The sequence below is a fragment of the Chionomys nivalis genome, chromosome 9, assembly GCF_950005125.1.
Source record: "Chionomys nivalis chromosome 9, mChiNiv1.1, whole genome shotgun sequence".
Taxonomy (NCBI): domain Eukaryota; kingdom Metazoa; phylum Chordata; class Mammalia; order Rodentia; family Cricetidae; genus Chionomys; species Chionomys nivalis.
Window position 1 is genome coordinate 61,689,696 of NC_080094.1, and position 15,464 is coordinate 61,705,159.

At 41.9% G+C, this 15,464-nt stretch overlaps 1 protein-coding gene across 1 annotated transcript in view; it reads left to right on the top strand.

Annotated features, from left to right (window-relative positions):
• Positions 1-15,464, top strand: part of Ryr3 (ryanodine receptor 3) — a 526,065-nt gene that overhangs the window by 343,073 nt on the left and 167,528 nt on the right. The window contains exons 36-38 of the mRNA XM_057780394.1: positions 1,548-1,748; positions 5,612-5,714; positions 6,496-6,633. Of these exons, the coding sequence (XP_057636377.1) occupies positions 1,548-1,748; positions 5,612-5,714; positions 6,496-6,633 (442 nt within the window). The remainder of the gene's footprint in view (positions 1-1,547; positions 1,749-5,611; positions 5,715-6,495; positions 6,634-15,464) is intronic.

A 15,464-nucleotide genomic window follows, 5' to 3' on the forward strand; every position in this document is an offset into this window, starting at 1 on the left:
CTAATATAATGGGATTTGTGCGTAGTCAGTTAATCAGGATATTGAGTATAGAGGAGAAATGTAGCTTATATATAATGACATGGGCATACACACACAGACACACCCGCATGCACACATTAGCATTTTATTAAATCATTTAAGTGCACAACTGTGAAAAAGAGTGAAGAGCTTTTCTTTGGTGTAAATCCTCTGACTAGTACTTGGAGTTCTTCTGTTTCACATTTGACCGCTGAGATAGAGCATCTACGATTGCCAGTTGAGGGATGTTTAAAGTGAATATCAGAGATTCAGTCATGCAATGCATAATGACACTTCAGCTGACAATGGATCACACAGGTGAGAGGGATCCCATGGTGATACCATCTAGTGAGAGACTAACCATTGGTTGCTAAAATTCTTTCCCTGGGAAAGATATAAGCAACATCTCTATCTTTTCTCCTACGATGGCAAACCAAGGGATGATCTCATCAAAGTTCACACTGGAGAACCAGTGTCAATATTGGGCTTCCTGGCAGAGCATAGGTGAAGGGGTCTTAGAGGGGTCTGGGTGCTCCTCCCCCACCAGGCCACACCTGGAAAGTCTCTAACCGGGAAGAATGAGGTCCTCCTTGTAGCTGTGTAGACAGAGCTCCTTCTTCTTCATCTTTTCCGGCCTATGGACACTAGCCCTCCACTCCTTCTTCTTCATCTTTTTCGGCCTATGGACTCTAGCCATCCTGAGGCTATGTGCAATTAAGGCAGCGTGTATAATGTGGTAGGAAATGGCTGGAGAGTAAGGTGAGGGTCCTTTGACCCTCTCTGTCCCTCTATGAAGGGACATGAATATTTAGCAAGCCCAGCTTGGAAAATCCTTTTGTCAGGGGACACAACTGAGCTCCCCGAGGTGGTGGTACCTGGACTCAGAGGATAGTCACTCACAACACTTAGTGTGTGATGTTTTTGCCATGATGAAATGCCCTAACTGTGGATGCGTCCAAGTGCATCCCTGTCACTGAGTCAGCACCATCACTAGAAAGCAAAACACTTTCAGACTTGAAGGAGTTCCCCCAACTCTTTACAGTTTTCTCACACTTAACATTTTTTAGAACAACTTGAATTTACAGAATGATAAGATTATTATAATAGCAAAAGAACTAACCATCCTTGAGCAGCGCAGTCAGCACCTACCCTGGAAAATGAGATGGAGAACACGCTTTTCAGCTGTCCCATCTTCTGTTGCTGGAAGGTAGGAGAAGGAAAACAATGCTCACATGAGTATTTAGATTCTGGTTTTCAAACATGACTCCTGAGGGATGCATCTTCTAGAAGATGCTATTTTCAGTGAGTGCATTTCTCTCATTCTCTGGCCTCAGTGGCTGAACAGTTTATCTTTGGATTTAGGTAGAGTTGGATTCAGTAGCTGCATGGTTGCTCTATGACACTAGATGAATCACTGCACTTACCTAAGTCTCAGTGTTATTGGCTGTGAAGTAGGGCACTGGCAATGTTGTCTGTTTGCGTTAAGTGCATTCTATAAGGATGTAACACACACACACTTTTTGTTACAGATGTGTGAACTCCTCAGCTACCTCTGTGACTGTGAACTGCAGCATCGAGTAGAGTCTATTGTGGCATTTGGTGACATTTATGTGTCCAAGCTTCAGGCAAATCAGAAATTCCGCTACAATGAGCTCATGCAGGCCCTGAACATGTCTGCAGCCCTAACTGCCCGGAAGACACGGGAGTTCCGCTCACCACCCCAGGAGCAGGTGAGTCCCATCCTGAACTCCATCCCACTTCCTGTGGAAAAGGGTACATGAACTCTTTGGGTTATCTTTGGCAAACTGAAGAGCTGTGAATTCATAGAAGAATCGCCACAGCACCAAGAGATAGGCTGAGCCCTAAGTAAATAACGACTGGGGAGAACTTGCCAATTATCTTGGCTGGGGTGAGGGGAACATTTCTAAACTGAACATAAGGCAGAGCTTCCTTCTTCCACCCTCTCCTTCCCCACGTGTGCCTCTACTAATTGGTGGAAAACCAGAGGAAGAATGTTGAGGTTCAACAGATAGTTCTGCCACATCTACTCCTCAGAAGAGTGTTACTAACCCTTCCAGAAATCCCTACCTCTCTATTGGAGACAAGAAAGTAGCTGGTGTGCCGTGGTTTGTGAGAGCTGAGGTGCAGCCTTCCTCACCTGACACATCCAAGCGCCTTTGACTTAAATTTACATTGAGCCTTTTTAGCCCTGCAAAGTCTGGAGAACAGAGTTTATTACGAATCTTCCTCTGCGATGTGTTATATAGAACTCACTGTTGTCACTGCTGAGACAGAAGGTGACTTTAGAATAGTATCTCACAGTCTAATAGTGCTACCCAGACTGGTTGCCCACTGTTCCCTTAGTGTTCAAAACGAAAGTAGATCCTGCAGTGAAGAAACCAGCTCTGTCTTTGAAACTACATCTTTGAGTCTTATAAATTTTTAATAAGCACACTATTCATTGTTGTCACTATAATTACCACTATTTTATCTTAATGGTACAACTACCACTTCATTCAGTTACTTTCCCAATCTATTTTATGGAACATAGTTATTTATATTGTCTTGCCATTGAACCACCTATCTGAGCTTTTGAAAGACTCATGGGTGATAATGCATAAAGAGAAGGCAAAGCTAATCATCTCTCTAGTTGCAAAATGAAAGTCCTTGGGGCTGACTGAGAGAGGTCATTGTGCTGAACCAAATGTCTGAGCATGCTGTTTCTCCAACTGCCACCTAAGAATCCCTCAAGTGTATTTCAGATGCTATAGACTTTTGAGACTGGTGGTGGATATGAATGTGTCCCATAACACTGAGCAAATGATGATTTCTCAAACTTCTGTGAATAATTGGAAGGCAGTAATAAGTAAACCAAATTTATTTGCTGCTGAGTCAGGAAAACTTCTCTTAAAGGAGCTGTGGCACACCGCCAGCAAACAGCTAGAAGCTGTGCTAAGCTCTGTATGTCTTCCTGTCCAGAATTTCTTTTCAAGCCCTCTCAGGTTTTAGGTAGATTTAGTTGGCCACATTTGGGCACCAATTTGTTGCATGAAGGGGTTGCTTGTTTGGCTGTCTTAGACCCAACTAGCAGCAAATCCTGCCTGGTCTGTCTTTCCACCACTTGATTGTGTACTCTTTCAGCAGGTGGGGGGCCCTTCCTAAGTTTTGTTGACAGGAGGAGTCTTTCAATAAAGATCTTCATTTTGTACTCTGAAACCATACTATACAACCTTATATTTATTTTAAAAACAGTGTACCCTATCTTGTTGTAATTAGCATGATTTCCCTTTTCCAACCTATTTCATGGGTATTATTTAGTTACAAATAATTTCTCTACCTACTTACAAGAAGATTTGATACAAGCGGTAGTGGCACACACCTTTAATCCCAGCAGGGAAGCAGGAACAGGTGGATCTCTGTGAGGTCAAGGCCAGCCTGGTCTACAAAGCAAGTTCCACAACAGCCTCCAAAAAGCTACATAGAGAAAACAAAACAAAAGAAAGAAAAGAAGAAAAAGATTTGAAAGAGAAGTTCTGAATGAGAGACTTCTGAAATCATGTTAAAATTTAGTAAGACATTAGAATGTCTTCCAACTCGAAGTCCTCAACAGATAAGGAAAAGCTCTATGCCTGGTGGTTGGAATAGCATGAGTCACAGCTGGAGCTGGGGACCTCTAACTGCTTCTGCAATTCCTCTACCTCGTCACCGACCTATAGCTGCGGGCCTGCAGGGAGCATTCCGGAGTCCGGGAGCCTAGCTGGGAAACAAAGCCTTCACTGACCTCTGCCAGCATGACTTTTCATGGTTAATGCACCCACCAGAACAACCGCCCCACTTTCTCACTCCTGGGGATCACACATGTTTCATGACAGTCCGGAGAGGTTACATTCAACACTGCTTCAGAATGCAGGGGCTCTGAGAGAGTAGCCACAAGCTCTCTTCATGTCAGCTAGTGATGAAGTACATTTATTACTGTATCACAGATTTTTTTTTTTTTTGGTTTTGATAAGTGACGTTCACTGTGATCATGTCTCTTAGTAAGTTTGTATGTCTTGTTCTTTAAAATATTAATTTGTAAATTAATTGTGTCTCACTAAACTGCAAGAAAACTGCATGGCAAATAGAAAAGCATCAAGAACAGAACAATAGGAGTAAAAAGAATGGCAGAGTGAGCACAGAAGATAAATCTACATCTCAACATCAGGACCTAAATGAGGACCCTACACATAAAATCAAAAGCTAACTCAAACTCCAGAAATCTAGCGACTATATATTATAGGCAACTAGAACTCCAGAAATCTGTTAAGTATGCATTAGAAAATGTTTAAGTTCATTAGAAAAATGTGCAGAGCACTCCACCAACTCATTTTCAAATGGGTAATTACCTGGTAGAAAAATGGAGGAAGAACATGAGAAGAAAATCTTTACAAAATATGCAATAAAATTACTCTTAATGCGTGGAAAATGAATTTCAACCTCACCAATTAAATGCAAATCAAAGCAACAGGAATATGTTATTCTTCACCCATTAAGCTGGAAAATATTTGAAAATGTGTTAAGTTCTCATTACTGTAATAGAGATGCCAAAGTAACACAAACTTACATAAATTTGGAATAATGCAAATTGTTGTGAGATTTCTGGGAAGCGATTTACAATTCATATCACAAGCCGTTAAAATGGTACACACCTGTTGCTCCGTTCATTTTGTTCTAGTTTATTCTTTAAAAATAATCTAAAATGTTAATAAAAAGTATATAAAATATTCAAAGCAACTTTGTTTACATGAAAAACAAAAATGAGTCGGGAGATGGTCTGGTGTGTAAAAGCACTGGCCACTCAAGTATAAAGACGTGATTTTGAATCCTTAGACTCTCATAAAGACTGACGGATGGTGTGAGCATCTGTAATCCCCGTGCTCATATGGAGAGAAGAGAAGTGGAGACAGGAGAATTACTGGAAGTTCACAGGCCAGCTAGCCCGATGTATGAAGTGAAAACGAAAGCATAAAGACCCGGTCTTAGATAAGGTAGAAGGCAAGGAGCAACCCCTAAGTTTGTCTTCTGACCTCCACATGTATGTCATGGCTCATATGTGTGTGCATACTCACAAAAAATAATATTCACAAAAAATAATAAAAATTAATAAAAATAGAAACAAAGATATAACAGAAACTTAATTTTATATAAATTTGTATCCATCCATAAAGTGAAATAAATAATTTTACCATTTTAAACTCATGTTCCAGAAATGTCCAAGGCAAAGTCCGTCAAAAATTGGATCGTAAGAAAATTTATATAGAGAATGTGATTTGAATTTGTGAGGATATATAAAGACTGAAATAAATTTCCTAATATTGTTAACAGGACTCAACTTCAGGTGGCAGGAATTTTCTACTCTAAATACTATCCAAATTTCTTTTGTTTAAGAAAAAAAGAAACAGAGAGAGCTATTTTTGTATGTTGGTCACTTTTACTTCCCCCACCCTGCAAAAACATTTAAATAAATTCAAAGACTGGTGTCTGAGGCATGAGCTGAGCTCCCCTGGCCGACATGGAGACCAGCTAGCCATCCATGGCTCTTTTGCCCTTACAGATCAACATGCTCCTCAACTTTCACCTGGGAGAGAACTGCCCCTGCCCGGAGGAGATCCGCGAGGAGCTGTACGACTTCCATGAGGACCTTCTGGTGCACTGTGGTGAGCGGCTAAGAGTTGAGCAAGAGCCCCAGCTTCCTTTATTAGAATGCCAAGGAGGGGTTGAGAAGTTACTCTTATGTCTGACCTTGTGGTACCAATCATTCAAAAGACAGGTGTCAGAAAAGGTACAGGAAGTGTCCCTGGCAGAACGGGAGACTGAAAACCCGTTTGCCTAGAAGAATCTTTGTGAGGGTAAATAGAGGAAGTGAGAAGGTCTCTGGGGGCTGGGGGGGGGGGGTTGTGACTGATCCACCACCTCACCCAGTTCTCTTACAGTGGTAATGACATCATGTTCTTCCAGCCAAGCCAAGACTTTGATCCCTTTTCCTTTTAGCTATCATGATATTTTTAAAAGTGGGCATCAGTGTTTTCTCTGAAGGATTCTAAGCCATGGTCCCCTACTTTGATACATATCTGCTGATTTTTAAGTGGGTGGTGGCATTTATGATTCTTTTATATAGATAAATTGAGTAATATGTAGACAAAAGCTGAGCTTCTCATTTGAAATAATAAATGTTAAAGTATTTCTAGAGACTCTAGAGTCCTTTTTAATATAGGTTAGAAAAAGTAAAGCCTTGGAATTAAATTTATTTGATGTTCCCAGACACAGAAAATCATATATTTTAGCAACTATTTGAAAAACATAACGCAGATAAATATTCTTGGGAGGCTGCCTATAATCTCTTGAAAATGTTTCAGAAGGTTGGGGATTTGCTTTATTGTGTTCTTCCTAACTCTTAAGGTACTGTTTGGGTCTGCACTCTGTTCTGTGACTTGCTAGGGGTTCCCTTGGAGGAAGAAGAAGAGGAGGAGGAGGACACTTCCTGGACAGGAAAACTGCGTGCTTTGGTGTATAAAATCAAGGGTCCACCCAAGCCAGAGAAGGAGCAACCAACAGAGGAAGAAGAACGTTATCCTAGTAAGTACCACTGACTTTCAATCATGCTGCTCACAACCGCATGCTCTTCTGAGATTTAATCGAGGTAACTGGTTCTCTGACACATACACTAAGACGTGTGGTGGCTGTTTAATGCTAAAGCAAACATTGGGCCTTGTGTTACTGCCCTTGTTGATAGACAGTGTTAGGGTTTTTTCTTCTCTGCCTTTCCTGTGATTCAAAGAATTCCCTTTTGGAATTTTCTGACACCTGAGAGATCAACTATTTAGTATCTTTTCTTGTCTGTCTACTTAGAAATCCTCACACAGATTCTGATCTTTCTTTCAACCTTTAAGTGTCACTGATTTCTGTCACTTCTGTTTGCAGTTACCTAAGCAAGGAAAACTACTCCAACCAAAGAAATTAAACAATAGCGAAACAGGACGTATAAAAGAAAGTAAAGGTCTCTTTTTTTCTCTAGTGTGGTGTTGAGATCACGACAGCCTGCGGTCTTTGACCTGTTCTTTAAGAATGGCTAGTATTGTCCCAGTTCACTTCTCTCTTCTTTGCACAGTAGGTGACCTCAACCATTTGACCCATGTTGAAAGAAGAGCACTGACTTGCTTGACTGTCTCTAAACGAGTTAACATTTCAAGAGACAAATTGTCTGAATATTCTATGTAATCAATCTGCTTCTTGCTACAGAGTTGGCAAGTTTATCATTTGTCTGAAGAAGAAGAAATGTCCCAGGTTCAATGTCATTGCTTTTCATCTTCTTCCCTGTTCGTATCTATCTTGGAAGACACTTTTAGATCACCTACTAAAGAAATAGACTGTCACGATATGATAGGTGCATCTGGGAATACCACTTTTGAGGGTTCACACATCTTATCACCCTCTCTATTAACCTTTCATCTTTGTCAGAATACCTCTGAGGGGAATAGATTATTCCCATTTATCAGTGAGATCTTTGAAGCCTCCGAGAGGATACATGGTAACATGACTCTGCCAATCCTGCCGAGTCCTATCCTACCACCAGAGAAAGGTTTTGGCTTTGAGGATGAGCCAACTGGATTGTAGAGCCAAAAAATATACTAGAAATAAGTAAATAGAAACTCTCTTTGTGGTTACCACCAAAGAAGAACTGCAAATAGGTTGCATTGGCCTACGTATCTCATATATCACCTGTTGAGAATTGATTCTGGAAGTGGATGCTTTTTTGGCAGAATGTTAGAAATACGGTTCCCACAAAGTGATCATGTCATATAAAGTGAATCAGGTCAGTCAGATGAAACCATTCATCATCTGACTCTGTGGAGTCTCACACTGGGGATGGGTTCAAAAACCATGGATTACTTCCTGTACGACTGCTCCTCAACGCTAAAGAAAGCAGAGCATCTTCTGTCTGCTTACATAGAGCACACACACACCTGTCAGGCTTGTCACATGGGGCTGCACGGGTTCACCATGCTCTCCTCCTCTCACATGTGGATTTATGAGACATCCGAGTTTTGTGTCCTCAGTCTTCTAAGGCCCCAGAAATAAAGGAAATTGACAATCAGTTCAAGCAACACTTGTTGTTATTATGTGGGCTCCCTGGAGAATGCCCCAAAAGTGTTCCTGGAATGATATTTTAAGATAAATTTTAGGAAGTTGTTTAATATGCCACCAGAGAATTATTTTTATTTGGGTCATATGGAGCCAATGTTTCTAAATGTACAGTCAACTGTCAAAATGGTTAAAATCCTATAAATTATTGGCAGCTTGTCCATGTCACTACTTACATGATTTATCTTGACAAAATAATAAAAAATTAGGGGATTATAGTAAATTGACAATTTACAAAATATATCCACATATGCCAGTTACTAATGTTCCTAACAGATGTTAACTCTCTTCATTTTTTTCGTTATTCAATTGAGGGAAATAGGACTCAAAATAATCAAGAGATAGTAGTTTAATGATTCTATCTTCCAGCTTGGATCCAGAATATTTTCCTGGTGACGGATTGACACGAATCTGAGACAAGTAAACTAAGTGAAGCTGTGACTTCACTCCAGGTGTCTACTCTTCCCACAGTGCCATGCGGTCTCCTACATCTGAGACTAATAACTCTTGTGAGTGGTCATTTATGATGAAAGCCAGGACCTAATGCCATTCAAAATTTTGACACTGAAAAGTCAATGATGCCAAAGATTTGAACTGGAAATGGTCCGGGAAGGTGGTGGCAACCCCTCCCCGAGATTCACTTCTATGAGCTGTTGGTATGGATCAAATGGGCTCGGTAAAGAGAGAACAAAACCATACTGAAGCTCATTTGAATGCTGCTAAGTAGTTCTGTGTTAGAGAGATTTGCTTAAATTAACTGCAAGCCAAGGCATCAGTGAAAACTGCTACAGTATTATCAAAGAGCTATATGATAATGAAATGATATAGCAGCAGCCCACCATGCTAGGTCACATTTTTATGTCCCTGTCTGGCACATCCGTAAGAGAGCCCTTGCACGCTAAGGCTGGATTGCAAACTCCAGTTAAAACAGGATTTCCTTAAATATAAATGTATAGCCGTGGCAACTGAGCTCTTTCTCCAGAGGAGATCAAACAGCTGTTTCTCTTGAGTTCTAAAGTTACGAAAATGAAAATCAGCTATCATATTTTACAAATGAAACGTAATGCATGTATGCCTTCTCCATGGGAGATGTTTTTCTCGTCTTCTATGAAGAAATATCCCAAGGATCCTATGCTCTCAAGCAATGCAAGAAAGGAGACAGAAACCCCTGCTGATGTTAGAGACCTTGCATTGATCCACTGTGATTCAGCTGTGGCGAGCAGTGTTAGGAACTGGATGTAGGAGTGGGTCTGTCTAAAGGAGGCAAACTGCACTCTATGCTCGGTCTGTGCTGTGTGCACAAACTCTGCCTCTCGCAGAGCTGAGCTGACAGTCTCATCCCTGAGACACACGTGCTTCCTCTGCTACTCTTCTGATAAAGACCAGCGGTGTCCCTAGAGATGATGACAAATCCATCAAGTCCCAAAGCTGCTACTTGGGGAAGCTTGTACCTTGTCACTGAATGGTATAACAGCTCTAGGCCAAAACTCTCTCCAGGAACACTACAGCTTGTTTATGAATACTACTGGCAGAGAAAGTGTTCTTGTATTTACAGTCAGAATAAGTCCTGGCCTCTGGGTGCAAAGGAATGTCAAGTAAGATCACCATGTCACTGGTAGTGGCTCTGTGGATTGAGAATTTAGAAATTTTAGAAAATAAATCTAATGATGACTCAGGTGACATCATTAAACTCATTTTCTAAATTCTCTCAAATAGCAGTTCCTTAAGACAGACACACACACACACACACACACACATACATACACACAAACGCACACACACACCACATACACACACATACGTACACACACACACCATATACACACACATACATACATGCACATGCGCACACACACCACATACACACACATACATACATAAACAGCAGGAAGAGAGTCATTCCTCCTCTGTGTAGTCTTTCTTCTAACTTTGTTCCCCTCCCTTCTGCCCCAACATATCATGTAAACTCCAATAGGACACACAGGATTTCCCTTTTATGTGGGGTTTTATTTACCTTTTCTCACTGAGTCTTAATGTGGAATTTTTTTACTATATTCATTCCATTGACCTAAACGTCATTTTTACCTATAACTACAAATTAGTCAGTTAAGGCTCACGAACATGAAAAAGTGGGTCCTTGGATATAAAGGTGGAATTGGGTGTGAATAGATAACTTTTTTAGTAATGAGGTTGGGTTGTGATATTAAACGACAGACAAAAACACACTCCATGGCCAGAGGAGGGCTTGGAAGTGTTGCAAGAGTGTGAACGGGTAGATAAAATAGGAAAGAAAAGCATTTTGTTGGAAACACTGCTAAAAAATACCAAAAGACAAGAAAGTTTGGGCTGAGTCCAGGCAGGGTAGCAGGTTAGGGTGGCTGGATTCTACAGGGGGCAGAATGGGATGTGGTGGGGGTGTAAAGTGGTTCAGCACTGTGCCTCAAAGGATTGCTAATAAAACCGAGTTCATCAGTACAGCGTTCTGTTTGCTGTATAAAGCTTGGCCCTGGAATTGCAGAGATGGAGGGTTCAGCAGCCATGTGGCACTCACTTTACCCTGTGTCTATTGCTTCTCTCAATAACAATATACAGTGTACAGTCTCATTCCTATTTTATAGTTAAACTGAAGGAGAGACAAGTTATCCAAACCACACAGTGGCATTGATCTTCATATTGATATTCCTATATGTAATAATTACATAGAAGCATCATGTCCCCCGTAAACAGTGACTGTGAAAGTTTCCTAAAACTAACTCCTTAGTTTGTGCAGCAGTAGTGAAGTGGTTATGGTGTACAGGGCTCTGGAGTTAGGCAGCTTGGTCTTAAAGTCTAGTTCTGCCTCACTTCTGTAAGGTTGAACATGTGGCGACTTTGTGCCTCCGCTTTCTTGTCTGTAAAATAAGAACAGATCAAATACCTACCTCACTGGGTCACTCTAAGAGCTAAGTTATTTAGCAAATGCAAAGTGTTTTAAAGTGTATCTGGCACAGTGTTTAATATTGATTGGATTTGGCCCCTAGAATAGTTGGTGATTACCTACCTACCACATTTCAGGCACTATTCGGGGCACCATTGAAATTTGTTTCAGAAAAGGTCAAGGATTTCACTCATCCCTGCTGCAGGGAGACATTGGAGCCATGGAAACAGAAATGCTGCACTGGGTGAAGCAACTTGAAGTGAGGCAGACAGTACAATGTCTCAAATGATATCAACAGGCCATGTACAAACATGGAATGTACGAATACATTGAAGGGAAAAGGAAAACGCTGGTTACAGATGGGATTAAAGATGCTGATGAGCTAAACTTGGATCAGGAAATAAGTCGCTTTGGAGTGGAACCTGAATGATCACAGTAGTCCTTGAAAGAGACTGGGGATGGCAAAAGAGAACCAGAGAAACCCAGATATGAGAAGGACTCGGGATCGGAACCCTGTGTTGGATCCCTATCAGGTGCTTTACAGTCACAGATACAAAACTCTCGGGCACATATAAGTAATGGCTGATTATGTGTTTGGGAGCTTGAAAATAAAATCTCAGAGATAGAAACTCTAGCATATACTGAGTGAATCCTTTGTACCTGTCACTATTCTGGGTGCTTCATGTTACCTCTCTTGACTTTTTCCTCACAACAAGCAACCAAATGCAGTGACCTCCTGCCTCCCATTTTACTCACATCAACTATTTAGACCTGAGTAAAGATGATGGGTTCAAGTTGCCTGGTCCTCTGTCATTCTGTCTCAGCCTCACTGTCATTTCAGGTGCTTCTCCATGTTAGTCACTGCTCTATTGCTGTGATGAGACACCATGACCAAGGCAACTTTAAAAGAAAGCATTTAATTGGGGGCTTGCTGACAGTTTAGAGCGTGAGTTCACTGTTGTCATGGGGGGGAACATGGAGGCAGACAGACATGGCGCTGGAGCTGCAGCTGAAAGTTTACGTGCTCATCCATAGAGAGAGCGAGACTGGCTTGGGTGTGGACTTTTGAAACCTCAAAACCCACTCCTAGTGACTCACCTTTTCCAACAAGGCCACACCTCATCTTTCCCTACACAGTTCCACCAGGTAAGGACCAGGCCTTGAAATACCTGAACCTCGTAGGACCGATCTCTTTCACACGGCTACATTTCCCTTCCCCCAGTCAGATCAGCAAACGCTCTCTGTCCCTCCCGTGCTCTTTTCTCTGTCACATCATCATCAGTCATGTAATCGCCTGTACATTTTGAGAAAGTGATTATGAGGCCGGATGACTGATTTCAAAAACAACAGGCTAATTATCTCCTTATGATGGATGACACCCCGGGGAGCTAGAGAGCAGTATCCGGCTGGAACGCTGGAAGGCAATTTCACTGGTGGCTTGTGGTGCTGCCTCTGACACGGAAGAAGTACCCAAGGGGTGAGGAAAGCAGGGTAGGGTGAGCATGCTTGTTTCTACCCAGACGTGTATGGATGAGGCTCTGACCAAGGTAGAAAACCATGTTGAGGCCAAAGACTCAAATTTGATCCCTGGAGCCCTTGAGGGAACGTTGGTGTGGTGATGTGTGCTTATACTCTCGGTGGGGCAGAGACAGGCTGGGCTTTGACACTGTCTGGCCATCCTCTCCTAGTTGACTAGTTCCAGGCCAGTAAGAGACCTTGTCTCAAAAACCAAGGTGGAGAACACCCAGAGTTAGCTTCTGACTTCAACGGGCATTCTTATGCACATGTACACAACCATATGTACCCCCACACATGAATTCATACATGTACACAAACACACGTACACTCACAAGAAAAGAGAGGATGAAAACTTAGAGACAGATTTAGCAGATGGATACAGCAGTCAGCAGCCAGGCCAGTGTGACTCAAACAGTTTCGTGGGGTCCACCGCTTGTAACAGTCCAAAACCTCCTCTCCCATTCTTAGCTCCCACTGCCCAGGATGCCTTAGCAGACCAGCTATTTATAAGAACCCACTTCCATTCATTAAAATGAAATGGTTCTATACTTAAACGAAAAGTAAAGTTGAGGAATAAGCTAGTGAGGGTCACGAGGATGGGGAAATGTGGTCACTGCCACATCTGTCTTTGCTGTTCTTGTGTGATGAGGAGGAGGACTGAATGCTAATTCAGGCGTAGTCCTTAGCACATTGCTGAACGCACAGGAAATGCTAGAGAAACCATGGCTATTGTCATTGCAATGAGAAGCGTGATGGCTAGGAAGAAGCTGAAACTCTCACCCTACTGCTAGGCTAGGGAAGCCAGCAAAGACAAAAACAAGCCTGCCTGTCCCAGAAGCACGCACCCCAGCTCTCCCTGTGGCCCAGTAACACACATTAAGCATAGCAGTTTGCTTGTTACCCCAACAACAATGCCCAGTGTCTTCGCAGGCTTTTCTTTCATTTCAGACCACCTTGACATGTCATTTTCAGTGATAACCCCACAGCACCCGTGCTCTCGTTAAATAAGGTAAACTGGTTCCAACTGTAGATCCTGGGTCAGAGAAACATTGCGGAAGCACAGATAAATTGGCCTGGTGAATATTTCTAAAGTTAAGTCCTTGAAACCCATGGGCTTCACTTTCCCAGGCCTTCCCCATTGCTAAGCAGTAAATCCTTGACTATGTTGTAAGTTTGGCTTGAAGAAGCCCCAGGGCCGAGAGCACAGAGGACTCCAGTCCTTTCCCCAGGAAACCTGAGAAGCTGAGTGGAGAGTGTGTGGCTATGCCATGCTACCTCTGACAGACAGTTTCCCCTCCACCAGCAGTCAGGACAGTCATCCCAAAGTCCAGAGAGTTCCCATGGCTCATGTTCTCCATGTAGGTGGTCAGTGGTGTGCACTGATAATGGCCACTTCCTGCCACCAGGAACTGCTAGAATTCTGAGATTTTGTTTTATTTCTTCAATCTCGGGTTTTATTTGCAGGGAAAGCAAGCTAAATAACACTGATATTGGACACTAAAAGTGGTAGTAAAATTCTTGCTGCTTCCAAATTTAGGCCAATGAAGCCACAGGCTTTCAGTTACTGCTTGAATAAGTTAGTGTCGCTTCTTCAAGAGCACAGCAAGCCACATAGACATATACTCTCAGAAGTAGACAAAGGCAGAGAAAGGTGGATGACTTGTCCGAAGACACACAGCTGGCCCTGCCCAGTGCTCTTGTTACTATGCTGCAGTCTTCAAGAGGAATTTTATAGGGTGATTTTCTTTTATTGGTAAAGAAATCGAGGCTCTGAGAAAGCAATCTGACTAAGTGTCAGGAAAAGAACTAAAGCTTTATGGGTTTTAGGATTTTACATCTGAATCTATTTCATGACTTATTAAGAGAGTGTCTAGACAGTAGGCATAATATGAGTTTAAGGTACTAATAAAAATAACTATTTTCTGAGTGTTATGAAGGTTAGCAACTTGAGATGATAAAGTATAAGGAACAGATTCTAGCAGCCTGGGGCACCACCATTTGCCAACCATAATGTTAGATAAGTTCTCAGTGTCTGTGTGTGACTGTTTTCTTTGTATGTAAAATGAAAATAACAAAGAAGGATTTGAAGAAATAGTGCCGAGTTTAATGTTCTGACACCTAGAAGTTCACATACACCTTGGCTTTTGCACTGAGTGAAAAAAAAAGCATAGGCCATATGAACTTCCTTTCCATATTTATCATGGCAATGCTTTTGGCAAACATCTAAAAGACCACTGCATTCTTTGGGTAGTGAATGGCTCCTCTGTGGCCCCTGCCTCTTCCATTCTTTTCTGACTCTCTTGCCTCTTCTCTCAAAGACTCTTGTCATGAAATGAACCCCCAAGCTATCCACAATAATAATTTCTTTGGCTCGAAATCCTCCTCTTAGTCACATCTGCAGAGTCCCTTTCAGTGTGTAAGGTAACAAAACTTCTGCAAATTTGGATATGGACATCTTTTCACACTTAGGGATCCATTGTTCAATCTAGGAACAGTAGGAAAGAAGAAAACAGAGTTCCAAATACCATCAGTACCACCATCACTACCACAGCCCCTCAAGCTGGGGACCTACAGAGGCTGCTGTCAAATGCTGCAATAGTAAATTACCAGCTCCTATATTTTTGCTTTTTTAATTGAAAATAGATTTTTTTTTCATACACTATATTTTGATTATGGTTTCCTCCCTACCTCCCAGCTCCTCCCAGTTTCTTCCCCACTTCCTCACCCAACCAAATCCGCAGAATTTGGAATACAAACAGGCATCTTATACTTGGAAATTATCCACACCTGTTCACACATCCAGATTGTCTATAGCATGCCACACACTGGC